This window comes from Grampus griseus (genome assembly GCF_964374135.1).
Source record: "Grampus griseus genome assembly, chromosome: 8".
NCBI lineage: Eukaryota > Metazoa > Chordata > Mammalia > Artiodactyla > Delphinidae > Grampus > Grampus griseus.
In genome coordinates, this window is record NC_139002.1 from 38773847 (window position 1) to 38788033 (window position 14187).

General features: G+C 38.6%; 1 protein-coding gene across 1 annotated transcript in view; it reads left to right on the forward strand.

Moving 5' to 3' along the window:
* The first annotated feature begins 172 nt into the window (after positions 1 to 172).
* Positions 173 to 14187, forward strand: part of SESN3 (sestrin 3) — a 74367-nt gene continuing 60352 nt past the window's right edge. The window contains exon 1 of the mRNA XM_082661033.1: positions 173 to 525. Coding sequence (XP_082517159.1) covers positions 448 to 525 — 78 coding nt within the window. The 5' untranslated portion in view covers positions 173 to 447. The remainder of the gene's footprint in view (positions 526 to 14187) is intronic.

Consider the following 14187-nt stretch of genomic DNA (forward strand, 5'->3'; position numbering starts at 1 on the left):
GAGCGTGGAGGTGGTGAAGGTGGTGGGGTGGCGGGGGCGGGGCCGCACTGAGGCGCTGCTGCTGCGGCGGCGGCGGCGGCGGCGGCGGCGGCGGCGGCGGCGGCGGCAGCGGCGGCAGCGGCAGCAGCAGCGCGGCGGTGGCGGCTGCTCGTCCTAGCCTGGCGGGGGCGGGGGTCTGGAGGATGGGGGCGGGTGGAACAACGGGCCGGTGAGGAGCAGCCGCCACCGTCTCCGCCGTCGCTTCGGTAGCCGCCGCGGTGGTCGCTTCGGGCAGCCGTTCGCTCTCGGGGCGTCGCCTCCCATCCCGACATCCCGCCCGGAGGACGCTGAGGCTGAAGCGCGGCCGGCGGCTGGGGGACGGTCCGGCCCCTCAGCTGCGCGGGCGGCCGCAGTGACAGCCCGGCCCCAGCCCGCCGCTCGCCCTCGCCCTCGGTGCCCGCAGCCACGATGAACCGGGGCAGCAGCAGCCCGTCGGCCGCCGCCAACTACCTGCTCTGTACCAACTGCCGGAAAGTACTGCGGAAGGTACGGGCTCGGCCTGGGGTCCGGCCCGAAAAGGGCGCTTCCTGCCGGCCGCGGCTCGGGCTGCTCGGCCCCGGGGCGCACTCTTGGAGCAAGGCTCAAAGGGATCCCGGGGCACCTTCCCTACGCCGAGACCCAAAAAGGGGGCATGGGTTGAGAGTGGAGGGTTTAGCCTGCTGCTGCTTTTGATGTCTGCCGGGACAGACGCTAGTCCCCAGGGGTTGGGGATTTGGGGCCGCGGGGGGGGCGGGGGGACCTGTGGTCTGTTCCTCCGTTCACCTCCTTACCTTGCCACCCCCGGCCTGCTCCCAGGGCGGAGGGAGGGACGGACCTGTTCGATCCTTCTCTCAGTGCTCTTGATGGAGGTCGGTGTGAAATCAGAACTGCTTGGTCTGGTCCAGAGGAACCTGGCTCCCTCTTTGCTGTGCCTAACTCTTGCGGGTGTTGTTTTTGTTTATTCGGTTGCTTCTGCCTTCCTTGCACGCTTTCCCCGAACACTCCCTTTTTACATTCTTTGGATGGTCGTCTTGTGGCTGCAGTTCGATCCTGAAAGGAACTGGTAAAGCAGCTTGAACTTTATGCCCATGGGAAATGCTATTCGACGTTACAGTTTCTCAAGCTGGGGTTGGGGGAGGTGGAGACTGAGGTGGACGTGAGTTATCCCTTTTTAGCACTTACTCATCCTCAGCCCCCCGGTGTTGCTCCAGAAAAATCAGACGCACAATCAGCTTATTGCTTCCCAGAGTGACTGATAGAAAGTTTACTCCAGTATTGTTTAACTTACTTGGCTTAGTCGCTCCGTTAAGGGGGGTGGGGTGAGGGGGCTGTGAAAAGATGTCGTTTTAGACCGAGAAAAGCTTTTAATCAGACTTTAACAGCCGCCACTGGGTAATATTATAATCAGTTTATTCTTCTCGAGACTCTATTTTTACATTTCATTAAGTGGAAACAGTAGTTGAGGTGCTTCTGTTTGTCCAGTACAAATGAATTAAAATTGCTGAGCTGTGCAAATGCGTCGGGACTGAAAGACTAAGATGAATACTGCACCGTTTTTAGTCAATTTCTCTAAATACAGTTCAATTGGGATTGTTCTTTATATATTAAAAAAAGAAAGAAAGAAAGAAAGAAAGCATGTAAGTAAGCAAGCTCAAATATTTGCGCTCTTTGTCCAAAAACTGTTTTTCTTCCTCTGTGGGTCAGGCCAAGTGCCAATCAAAGTTGTTTTTCAAGCCTCTTTTCCCTGCAGTAGGGCTGCTGCTTCCCCCCCCCCGCCCCCCCCATTTTATTTGAGAGCACGAAGAAAGCAAAGGGGTTGCATATTTGAAGTTAATCAAACAGTGAAATATGCCTTAAATTGTGTTTATCGGATATGTTTTTCTTGAAACAGATTTTTATTAAATGTGCATGTTGAGTATGTGCAGTTATTTTTTTCCATAAACTCTGGGATCAAATTACAGTTGATACTTGCTCAGCTCATTGTAGGGCAGCTCGTGAGAAATGTAATGGATCAGAAGCGCAGAGCAGCTTAGTTGAATGTTAACTCTTTCACTTCTGGGCCAGATGGCATCTGAACTTAGCTTTTTAAAAAATGATGATGATGATGATTTTCCAACTTTAAAAGTGATGTTATGTCTTTAACATGAAAAAAAAAGTGTTGTTGAGACATGTTTGATTAAACTAAAGCCTGGTTTAAAAAAAAACAGCTAATTTTTTTTTTAACTGAATAAGGGGAAAATGAGCTGTATTGACTTGGATTTTTTTTAATGGCTCTGGCAATTTGGTGGACTAATTAAATTTTTGGAGGTAGTATTAAGTTTCAAAATCTATTTTTCTTTTGAGAGAACCATGGCTGTGGATCCATGACCCTTTGCTAGCTTTCAAGACATCTTTATATCTTTCTCTTAGCTTTTAAGAAACTATTTCTATTTACCTAGAAGGAACATACTCATTTCTAGCTATTATTAAAAGACAGAGGTAGTATATGGAAAATGGATAGTCACCATTTTCATATCTTATAATTGCTATGCACACCTCTGCTAATTCCCAGTTTTCAGTAACTCCAAGGTATTTAATATTGATTCATGCAGTAGCATGAAATAACTTTAGATGGAAATGGGATTGTTTGAGCCAGTTATGGCATGACTTGGCAGACATTTGTAGCTTTTTAAGAGTGCCTTAAGTGCTCTTAAAAGATATCAAGTGTTTAGCATTTTAAGTTCTTCATCATTCTAAAAATAGCATGTAAGAGTTTTCTAATAAAGAAATGGTTTTCTTTTTGATAGAAAGTATATAACTCTAAGCAAAATTCATCTATAACGCTCAAAATGGGATTCTCTGGATTTATCTTGTGTTTTCCACTTAATAAAGTGTTCAGTAATAACCATGTGAGTCACAGCATTTTGAATTTTAGTTCAGTGTAGTTCATGATGGAAGAATGAAAATCATGCACATCCAGTGTGAATTACTCTTTGCTGTTATAATCCTAATTAATGATGGAGGAAGAGTTACCTTTATTTATGTGGCATGACACCTTTTTCTCTAAGTGGCTTAATTTGTTGCAATGTATTGAATTGGGGGGGAACTTCAAAAAGAACTGGATTCACCTTCAAAGAAAATAATTTGGTTCAACCCAACATCTGAAAATTTAATTGTATATTGTATGAGAATTACATTTATTCTTAGAAGTACCTTCATAATTTTGATTCAGTGTCTACCAAAAAAAAGAGACTTTTTTACGTATTAAATATACCTAATTTGGTAACCTTAGGTCAGTAAAAAGAATGGAGAGGTAAACCACATAGGGAAAGAAATGAACAAACAAAACTCTCCTCAAATCTATAACTCCTACTTATTCTAACTTGCTCTGTTATCAAAAATAATTCAATAAAGGTTTTAATAAAAGAGGAAATGTTTCTATTTACTTTGGAAAAGTTAATGAGTTGTGAAGTGTAATACATTTTACTTGAAGAAATTCCACTGACAACTAGATAAATTTCAAAGTGGAGTGCCAAACTGCATTAAGAAAGGTAGGTAACTCTCAGTCCACTCATCTTCCAATAAATAAAAGGGTGCATATTACAATGTATTTTGAGTATTGAGCAGTTAGTGCTACTGAAGTGAATAAAACTCTGCACTTTAAGTTAGAGGATTTACCACTTTATAATTCTTAATATGTTTAGGTAGTTCCAGTGATTTATCTTTGTTGGATATTGCACTTTTTCCCCTTTGCTTATATGATCACTTATTTTGACAACTTTTTGATGAGTGAAGAGACTGGGAAAATAAAATGGGAAGTATTAGTTTAAGTCATATGAACCTCATTTTTATAGTCAAAATTGTCAGTTAATAGCAGTTTTATATGGTTCAACCAAAAGAATCGTATTGCTTTGACTGTGGATGAGTAGCTGTATTTTTCTTTGGTTAATCAGGTTTCTTATGTACATATTTTTGATTGTCAAAAGTAGTTTTTTATTTAGTTTTATCTGAAAATGAACTAGACAGAGACCAAGCAGTGAATTTATGACAGCAAGCCATTATGCAGTGGTTTTCAAACTGCTTTTTACGGAGCCCTAAGATGCTTCAGTGTTCAAAAATACTTGAGTTGGATTAAATTTTAAGTACTTTTTAAAATCATAATTTAAAAATACAACCACCCAAAAATCTTTTGTTACGAGACTATTCTTGTGCCGGCCTTGAATTAAAATTTATTCTGCTCCCTTTGTACATATACTTGAACATTTTTGTTAATAAGACATTGATCAGAAAGATTGTCATTGATTATGAAGGCACTGGCCTTTAAAAAAACTTCCTTCCTGTGCATATCTACTCATGTTCAATTTTCACTTGTGAGAAAAACTTATCAGTAATTGTTCATTTATAACTAAAACACTTATAAAAACGCTTTTGTGTATTTATGTGTTTCATAGTTCAGATTCAATATAAGGTTTCATTTGTAAAGGGATTCTACTGCTTCTATAACCTCCCCACCACCAAATAAATAAACTGCTAAAATATAACTGCAAATGTAGTGATACTGGGAGTCACAAGATATGCTCATCATTAGGTCTTTGATACGTGTTTGAATTTTGGGCAAGTTAGTTAACTTCTTGCAGCCTAGTTTTCTCTGTAAAATGTACATCATTTCTACTTGCCTTTCAGGTTGCTGCATAGCTGGAGAGAGGTAATCTGTGTTAAAGTACTTTGTAAGCCATAAAGTACAACTACAAATATAAGAAAGACAAGTCTATGTATTTTCCCTATTCCTAGAACAGGTCTTTTGTGTGTTGTGGCAATATATTTCAATACATACGGAGTAATTTGGTTAGTCTTCACTTTTCTGTCTTGTCTAATGATTGCCTGTAAGTGAGAGGTAAAGATATTATGCTTTTAATTAGCGTGATCAACATACCGATTTTTATTTGCATATTCTACCCCTCCCGCTCCTTAAATAGTAATCCAACGCATTGATTTTGATGTTTCAAATAATTAAATAAAGTAAAATTGCCTTTTGGACACCTCAGCAGATGAGGGATATTGGTATTAAGTTTGAAAAGACTAAGAGTTAAGGATGATCGTGCTTAATAGAAGTTGGGGCAAATCTAGGGTAAAGCAAAGAATGTTTAATTATTTTAATTTAGGAGAAGAGCCTGGAAGTAAAAACATGTCTCAATCTTTTTCTCCCAATTTCTTCATCCTCTTTTTCCCCTTTGAAGGGACTGGGTTATAACTTATGTTTGGGTAGACCTTCACAATTTTTACAGTGCTTTCACATTATCAGTTGATTCTCATAAACTGAGAAAACTTAAAAGGCATGGACTCTGTCATACAACTCGTATGAAGTCCATTTAATTTTTAATAACACCTCTGTAATAAGCTATAAACTACATTCGAATTGTCCCCTGTAGTATTGAGGCCATCAGGGAATATCCATCCCCCCCATCCCCCAGCTTCAGCATCTGTGGAATGCCTATAGGTACCTAAAACTCTCCAGGTAACATTAGTTGGAAATGTGACTTTTAGCCACTCTTTGACACATTATTGCAGATCAACTGGAGGGGAAAGAGAAGAGTTAGCTGGCTATTTTTATTATCTCTTTAACAGTAGTTTGGTTAATTCTTTAATGAGGTAAAGCACAGTTCTCAAATATGATCTTCAGACCCTGGGAGTATCCAAGATCATTTCAGCAGGCCTGGGAGGTCAAAACTATTTTCATGATCATACAAGACTTTATTTCTTCTTTCACTGTGCAAAAGCAGTGGAGGTAAAACTGTGCTGGCCCCTTAGTGTAACTCAGGGTAGTGGCACCAAACGATAATCACTGTTAAATTTTGTTAAATCCTGACCCTTGAGTGATGAGAAGTATACTATGTGCTTCTACTGCACAGCAATCTGGTTGTCTCTAGGGAAAGAATCTGTGCAGTTGTTTTAGTTGCAAGCTAAACTAGCCACTTTTAAAATGAACCCCATTTTTACTTAAAAGAACATCTGTTAGGCAAACTTTGGTTTGTCATACTTGGGTATTTGATAACAATTTTCTTAAGATTGAGTAATGTGACCCTGAAAATTTAAGGAAAAACACTGACAATATTTATTGCCAGTGATAAAATTCAAGCTTTCAAGGAATAATTCGAATTTTGGAAAATGTATATCTGTCACCATTAGCCTGAAAGCTTCCCAGTTCTTAAAGGTTCTCCTTTTGAAAGCAAGGGTGATTAATGGGTGTGATTTTTTTATAGTATATTATATTACAAAATGTGTCAACGTTTGGAAGATCTGCATGACTCAATGAGCCAGTATCTTTTAAGTGACCAATGCATGAAGACATTGCTACTCAGGACCTTGCTTGCCTTCTCAGCTCAGAACCAACCAATTAGAGCACAATGGACATAATCTTTGCCATCTGACCATTCTTTTTACCACTGCCAATGAATATTGTCAGTTGTTTTCCTTGAATTTTCAGGATCACTTGACTCATTTTTGAGAAACTTTATCAAAATCATGCATGGGTAAAAAATCCATTCAAAATACAACATAGAGAAATGAATTTTAATATAATATAGAAAGTGAAGTTTACTGATTGGGCTTCAGATTCCACATTGTGACTCACCTTTCAGAAGCTCTACTTGTCAAGTTTTGGTGTAGTATCAAAGCAGGTATTCACAATTATCTCTTGCATTGTCCAACTAAATATCTGTGTGAGGCCAGATTTTCCTTCCATACCTTCAATCAAAACCTATCATGACAGATTGAATACAGAAGCAGATATGAAATCCAGCTGTCTTACATTGAACAGACATTGAAGAGATTTACAAAAATGTAAATCTCTTCCATTTCTTCTGTTTTGAAAATAAAATTATTTTTATAAAAACCATGTGCCATGATAACATGTAGTGGATTTGTTATTATTTTAAATGAATTAATAGACATTCAAAAATTTCTGTTTTAACTTCTACACTAAATCCAATAGTAAATATTGACAGTTATAACGCACACATAAAGAGAAGCTCTTTGGGGACCTCAAGAGGAGGTCCTCTTTGGAGTTCCAAGACCAAAACTTTTGAGAACTGCTGAGCCAGAGATCCTGACAGCAGTGTATGTTGCATATACATGTAATTCTTTAGAGTGTCTATGGGGGAAATAAAATATCACTGGCAGAAAATGTAGATAAACCCAAACCAGTCATCTCTGCTCTATGTGGGGATCACTTGCAGATGCTGCCAGCACCTTTCAGTGACATCTCAGAAGCTTCTCTAGTACCACAGTACAGATGGTCCTTGATTGAGGAAGGTTTGACTTACAATTTTTTGACTTTATGGTGGTGCAAAGGTGATAGGCTTTCAGTAGAAACTGTATCTTTGAATTTTGAATTTTGATCTTTTCCTGGACCAGTGATATGCTTTATGATGCTCTCTTGTGATGCTGGGCAGCAGTAGCAAGTGGAGCTCCCGGTCTGCCATGTGATCATGAAGGTAAACAGCCAATTCACTTACAACCATTCCAGACACATACAATCATTCTGTTTTTCACCTTCAGTACAGTATACAATAAGTTCCATGATGTATTCAACACTTTATTTTAAAATAGGCTTTGTGTTAGTTGATTTTGCCCAACTGTAGGCTAATGTAATTGTCCTGAGCACATTTAAGGTAGGCTAGGTGTATTAAATGCATTTTTGACCTAGGATATTTTTGATTTATGATGGATTTATTGGGATGTAACCCAATAAGTGGAGTAAGAGCTGTAGTAAGACTTAGACTAGCTAGAGATATCTTTCTGTAAGTTTTGTGAGCATCCCTTTACCTGGTAGAAACCGGGGATGGACAAAAACAAAGCTCTTTGGCTCTAAAGGAATGCTCTCCTTAGTACTTACTATGCAACAACTAAAGAATGGTCAGATCCAAAGATTATGTCCATTGTGCTCTAATTGGTTGGTTCTTGGCTGAAAAGGAAAGAAAGGCCCTGAGTAGCAAAGTTAGCCTTTTTTTCTTGAAAGCTGAGAAGTGTGGGAGAAGCAACAGAAGAAGGGACAAGAATCAGAAGAAAGAGGAGTATCAATGTAGACTACTGATAACTAGATTGTTTCAATAAAGAACAAGAAAACCACTACTGTAGACAGGAGATAGGACAGCTCTGAATGTGGAAATCCCTAAATATTGCAGCCCTTTAAGGTATAGGGCATTTTCCACTTTATGTGTGTGTGTGTGTGTGTGTGTGTGTGTGTGTGTGTGGTTGGGAGAGGGGGGGTTACCCTGTACACAAAGCTATGGCAGCCAACAACTACCTGTAATTCAGTGTGGTGTTGAAGGCATGGGCATAAGGATCTATCTGATTACATCTGGTGAGACCTATGAATGACTACCAGTAGCTGACCTGTCCATTAGACATCACTGTGGTAGGAGTGGGGATAGAGGGAGGAGGTGGAATTCACAATACACAGTACATACGTTGCCAAGCCAAAACATTTAGTCATGTATTGTGTTAACAGTTACGTTAAATGTATGAGTAGATGTATAAACTATTTGAAAATATCTATCCTATACCATCTAAACCTACAGTTAACATGTAGAATTTCTATTGTTCAAACTTTTTCTTAACAACTGTGACATCTCTAAAAAGTCTTTCCTCATCTTCAAACGTTTTTTTCTTCTGTCTTCTGGACTGCTATGCTAGTCAAGCATACTGCATTTATTGCACTTTGCATGTTGAATTATAATTAAAATTTATATATATCTTTCCCCTACTAGGTTGCCTCTTATTTGGGATCAGGTTAATGGAAAGTTTATTTTTAGCAAATATTGGCAGTACATTTATATTGAATACAGTATAATCTAGCTAAGAAAATGACAACTCTTTTCTCACTTTCCAAGATTTGTCTGTTCTTTATAGCCATATTTTGTCCTCTTTATTGATAAGATTTATCTGAACACTTTGAGAAGTTTAATAACAAAAATTATTTTTTCATCTTTGTGACCATGAGAATGTTTCGATTAAATATCATACCACTTTTTCGAGGGAGTTCTGATAGGCAGCAAGAATGTTAGTTCACTAAGAGGATCAGGACACTGGCCTTAGCAGTTGGTCTCTCTCAGAAATGTAAAATGGCCATTGCTTTGATAGGTACACATGCTTCATCTCCTGGAATCTGCTAGACTTCTCTAAGGGAAGGCTACTTTAAAGGAGTAACCTTTAAACCCCAATTTCTCTGCAGGTCTCCTCCTGAGGTTTGTTTCACCAGAGAATTCTGGCTAAACCTTTCCCTCTTCTACCTCCCCCAAGTCTTTTACTTTGATCTCCTTGGCCACCAAGGAGATCACCCTTGGTAACTGTTAACCAGAGAATTCTTCATAGGCCTGGACTACCTCTTAGCTAGCCTTTAATTTTTAGATACTCCCAGAAGTTATTTATTGGTCTATGGGCCAGAATACTGACTGCCGCGCTAAGGGACACATGAATATTATGGGTTATTCAGTGGTGGGTTGCATTTTGCTGCTCCAAGCTAATAAGGAATGACAGCCATTTTACCTATGTTTCACAAAGAATGTATTGAACATAGCATATGCGTAAGTATGATCAAGTGTAAAACTGGCTGACTAGGGCCATGTTATTTTTTGTACCAGAGATTCTTTAAAGTATAGATTTGAGTAAGACTTACTTTCTCTACTAATTAATAGCTACTTGTACTGCAGGTATATGTTCTCATTTCTAGATATATATTTTATTTTTGCATCTTCCTATATTGCAAAGATGGAACTAGGCAGTTGAAGAAATGAAATCTCTCTTTCTTTTTTTTTTAGATATATGCAGAATTAGAAAGGTCAAATTTACCTCACAGGTAACTAAAACTGGATTTTGTGGAAGATTATGGTAATTATCTGAAACTGTAACTCTTAGTTTTGAAATGCATTTTATAATGTCAATAACAATAGTAGCTTCTATTGAATACCACCTATGTGCCATGGACTGTGCTAAGTATTCAGGCTCTACATGTGTATTATTATATTTAATCATCACAACAAACCTATAAAGAATTATTATTCACACTTTATGGATGAAGAAACTAGAGCTCAGAGAGCCTTAGTTACTTGCTTAAAATCATAGTACCAATAAGTGACAGACTCAGGATTTAAAACCAGTCTAACTCCAAAGCCTGGCTCTTTATACAGCTATAAACACTGCATTCCCTTGTACTCCACATGTTTTCTTTATGTACAAGATTCAGAAAACATAAAATTAATGAAACAATAGGACCTGATTACTTGAGATTAATAGGAGTGATTTCAAGTTCAGATATTTTCTACTACTTTAATTTTACATGAAAAATGTAATTTTTTCTCTTTATAAGAGTAAATCAATGAGAATCAAATTGAAGTTCTCATTGGACAGTTTTGACCTATCTAGTTCATTGTTTTATCTATGTAAATCTATTGTTAATTTTGTGACCATTCTTATCCCAGGATATATTTTTCCTAATTTCCCAGCAAACTTTGACCGACTCCTTTTGCCAGCCAGCCATACATTAGTTCAATAACATTGATTCATTCAATAGTGCTATAATGTCTGTGACCAACGACACTGTCTAGAAACATTTTACGTATTGTGTCTCATAAAGAGGACCTCTAGAAAACATTCTCACTTTTTGGTAAATTTTTTTTTGCAGTAACAAAGAGTTAATTTATGAAGATAAGAAGTAGCATGAATGATTATTTCCACTATTCATTTTATTTAATTAATTAATTTTTATTTTTGGCTGCGTTGGGTCTTCGTCACTGTGTGCGGGCGTTCTCTAGTTGCGGTGAGTGGGGGCTACTCTTCGTTGAGGTGTGCGGCTTCTCAGCAGCAGCTTCTCTTGTTGCAGAGCATGAGCTCTAGGCATGTGGGCTTCAGTAGTTGTGGCACATGGACTCAGTAGTTGTGGCTCACGGGCTCTAGAGCGCAGGCTCAGTAGTTGTGGCGCACGGGCTTAGTTGCTCCGCGGCATGTGGGATCTTTCTGGACCAGGGATCGAACCCGTGTCCCCTGCATTGGCAGTCAGATTCTTAACCACTGTGCCGCCAGGGAAGTCCCTCCACTATTCATTTTGGCTTCCTGTGTTAAGGCAACAATGATAATGAAAGAAAACGAGGAAACCCTGGGACTTCATCCTTCCACTGGCCTTCCCCTGCCAACACTCCTACAGTACTGTGTCTACAGAAGAGTTTTTTGTCTTACAAAGGGAGAGAGATTTGTGGGAAGACGTGGTTTTGCTATTTGTTAATTGGAACTCTTGAGAGTTTTCTATAGAAACACAGTTAAGATATCTAGTTAGGTTCTGCAGTACTATTAATGTAACTAGTATTCTTAATAGCCATTTACTGATTAGGCTGGAAACCTAACTACTAGGTATAAGATTGTTTCCAGGGGAAGATACATTGTGAAATCGTAAGTAACTGCTTCACTGGAGCTGTCTTTCCTAACTTGTATGCTTAACACTAAGAAGGGTAATGATTTTGACAAAAAATATTTTTTAATATGTTCACTCTGAGAATATGTTTGGTTATTGGTTGTTGTGTCTAATAGGAAGACTGCAGTATCATCCAATATTCAAGCAGGAGTTGATGGAAGGGATAAAAATTGGATGATAATCAGGATGTTGAGATAACCAAGGGCCAGTATCAAGCTGACCTATCTTTATTCACTTTGTGCTCAGTAAGACTCTAGTCCAGAATGGTGCATTTTAAGCTGTTTCTACTACCCATTGTTGTCTTTAAGGTAATATAAATGAAAAAAATAATCAATTTTAACTCCCCAGCAAGTTTCCTTTTTATTTGAAATTAGGAATTTAACATGTGTATCTTAATTCTTTTGATATAAATTAATAAAGAAAACAAATTAGCCCAGCAAGTTTACTCCACTCAAAAAGAATTAAAACAAAACAAAAATCATCTAAGCTAAAGGTACCTTAGCACTAAACCCCAAGTGATGCTCAAATTCTTTTATCAAAGCTTTTTTGTATAATATATTACTTGAAATTAATGAATTCTCAGATGGAGTGTGGAATCCTATTTGTGTTATAGTTTTATTTTTTTAAGTATGACATATAGTTAATAATCTTGTGAAATATCAATTGTTTTATATTGTACAACTATTAAAATGACTACAAGGTCTAGGTTCTAATATTCGTTACACAAAGTATGTTGATTATTGAGCACCCAAGATTAACATGAACTTATAAGTATTCTTTTGACTATGCTAGAGACCTATTTAACATTTAGTGCCCTTAAAAATGAGGGGAAATATATATTTTGGTAAATAGGATTGTAGAAACAATTTTCCTTTTTTGGTAAAAATATATGGATTGCCATTTTACACTCATTCTGTGTCTCAATGCTATCACCCTTTAATGGCTTTCATATTCTTAAGCAGGCAAGAAATGTAAAGGCTGTAAACATTTATAAACCACTCACAAACTTTGTGAATATCTTTCATTCATTTATTCATTCAACAGACATGAAGTGCCCCTGCCTGTTAGACGCAGAAAGAACCCCAAGTGAGGACATCAGGGTTCTTGCCTAAGCAACGTGATGAGTTGCAACACACACCTGGATCTCACAAAGAGATCTTCAAGATTATGCCCCTCCCCTGGCAGATAGTATAGATCATGTTTGGCAACTGTTTCTATAAAGGGGTAGATAGTAGGTATTTTAGGCTTGCTGGCCTAAAGTAAGGGCTAAGGAGCTGTCTCTGTGACAGCTACTCACTTCTGCCTCTGTATTGTGAAACCAGCCATAGACAATTCATTAAAGAATGGATTCGGCTTTATTCCAATACAGTTTTATTTAGGGGTCCTGAAATTGTAATTTTGTATAATTTTCACATGTCATAAACATTCTTTTGATTTTTTTTCAGTCATTTAAAAATATAAAACCCATTCCTAGCTCCCAAGCAGCAGAAAAAGAGGTGGCAGGCCAGATTTAGCCAGCAGTCAGAAGTTTGCTGACTTCTTGGTGTAGAAGCAGTGCAAAGCATTTTGCATCAGAGACCTCGGTTAGGTGACCTTTCTGATAGGCCTATTAAAAAGTTTTTTCTATGTAATTCTATCTACTTTCATTGGTGTACAAAATTAATCAAAAGCCAACTATGTAATAAACATTACCATTTGTAAAAACAACTAACTGGGATGACCTGCCTATTTAGTACCTGGATAGAGAGCATGTAATTTGGATGGATCCAAAGTAAAACTTTAAAAATCTGTAGATACTGAATATACTTGAAAGCACATTTGTCAGGTCATTTAGCACCTATAAACAGAGTGTTTTTTACCTCTTTTGAAATTGTCACACCTTGTTTGAGTTCAGTGGAAGTGCCATTAGTATTACAGAGGCTAACATTTTAATTAAAGTTACATTTCGAGAGTTTTCCAAAATCTAATATGAGTTGTTTGGATTGATATGTCACAGTGCACAACTTATCACTTAAGAATCTGTTTTTGTGCTGGCCAGAGTCCCCGTGTTAGTATCACAGAGCTCTGTTACTCATACTATCTTTGAGGTCTCACATGAAGAGAATATACAGTAGCTCCATAGACATTCCTATGACTACAGATTGGCAGTGCAACAAGCATTGTAGTTTTTTGTTTGTTTGTTTGGTTTTGGTTTTTTTGCGGTACGCGGGCTTCTCACTGCTGTGGCCTCTTACTGCTGTGGCCTCTCCCGTTGCGGAGCACAGGCTCCGGACGCGCAGCCTCAGCGGCCATGGCTCACGGGCCCAGCCGCTCCGCGGCATGTGGGATCTTCCCGGTTCGGGGGCACGAACCCGTGTCCCCTGCATCGGCAGGCGGACTCTCAACCACTGCGCCACCAGGGAAGCCCTGTAATTTTTATAGTAAATAATTTTAAAGAGTTGAACTCTGTCTTATTCCATTAAAGTCCTAATTCCTTATCTACCTTCCTCAACCAACATTCACATAGTGGCACTCAAGAACATTAAATGAAATGAACAGATGCTCCAGAGCTGACAAGAGTAGTACCTGAATGCAGAGATACGTGAATGTTGGTATTGGAGGGTGTGTGTGAGGGGAGGATAATTCCATGGAAACAAACCCCTTTCTGGTGAGTAGAAGTGATGGCTATCAATAATTTAAACCTGGAAAATCATTAGCTATTCAAAATACTTTTTATGGAAATGAGC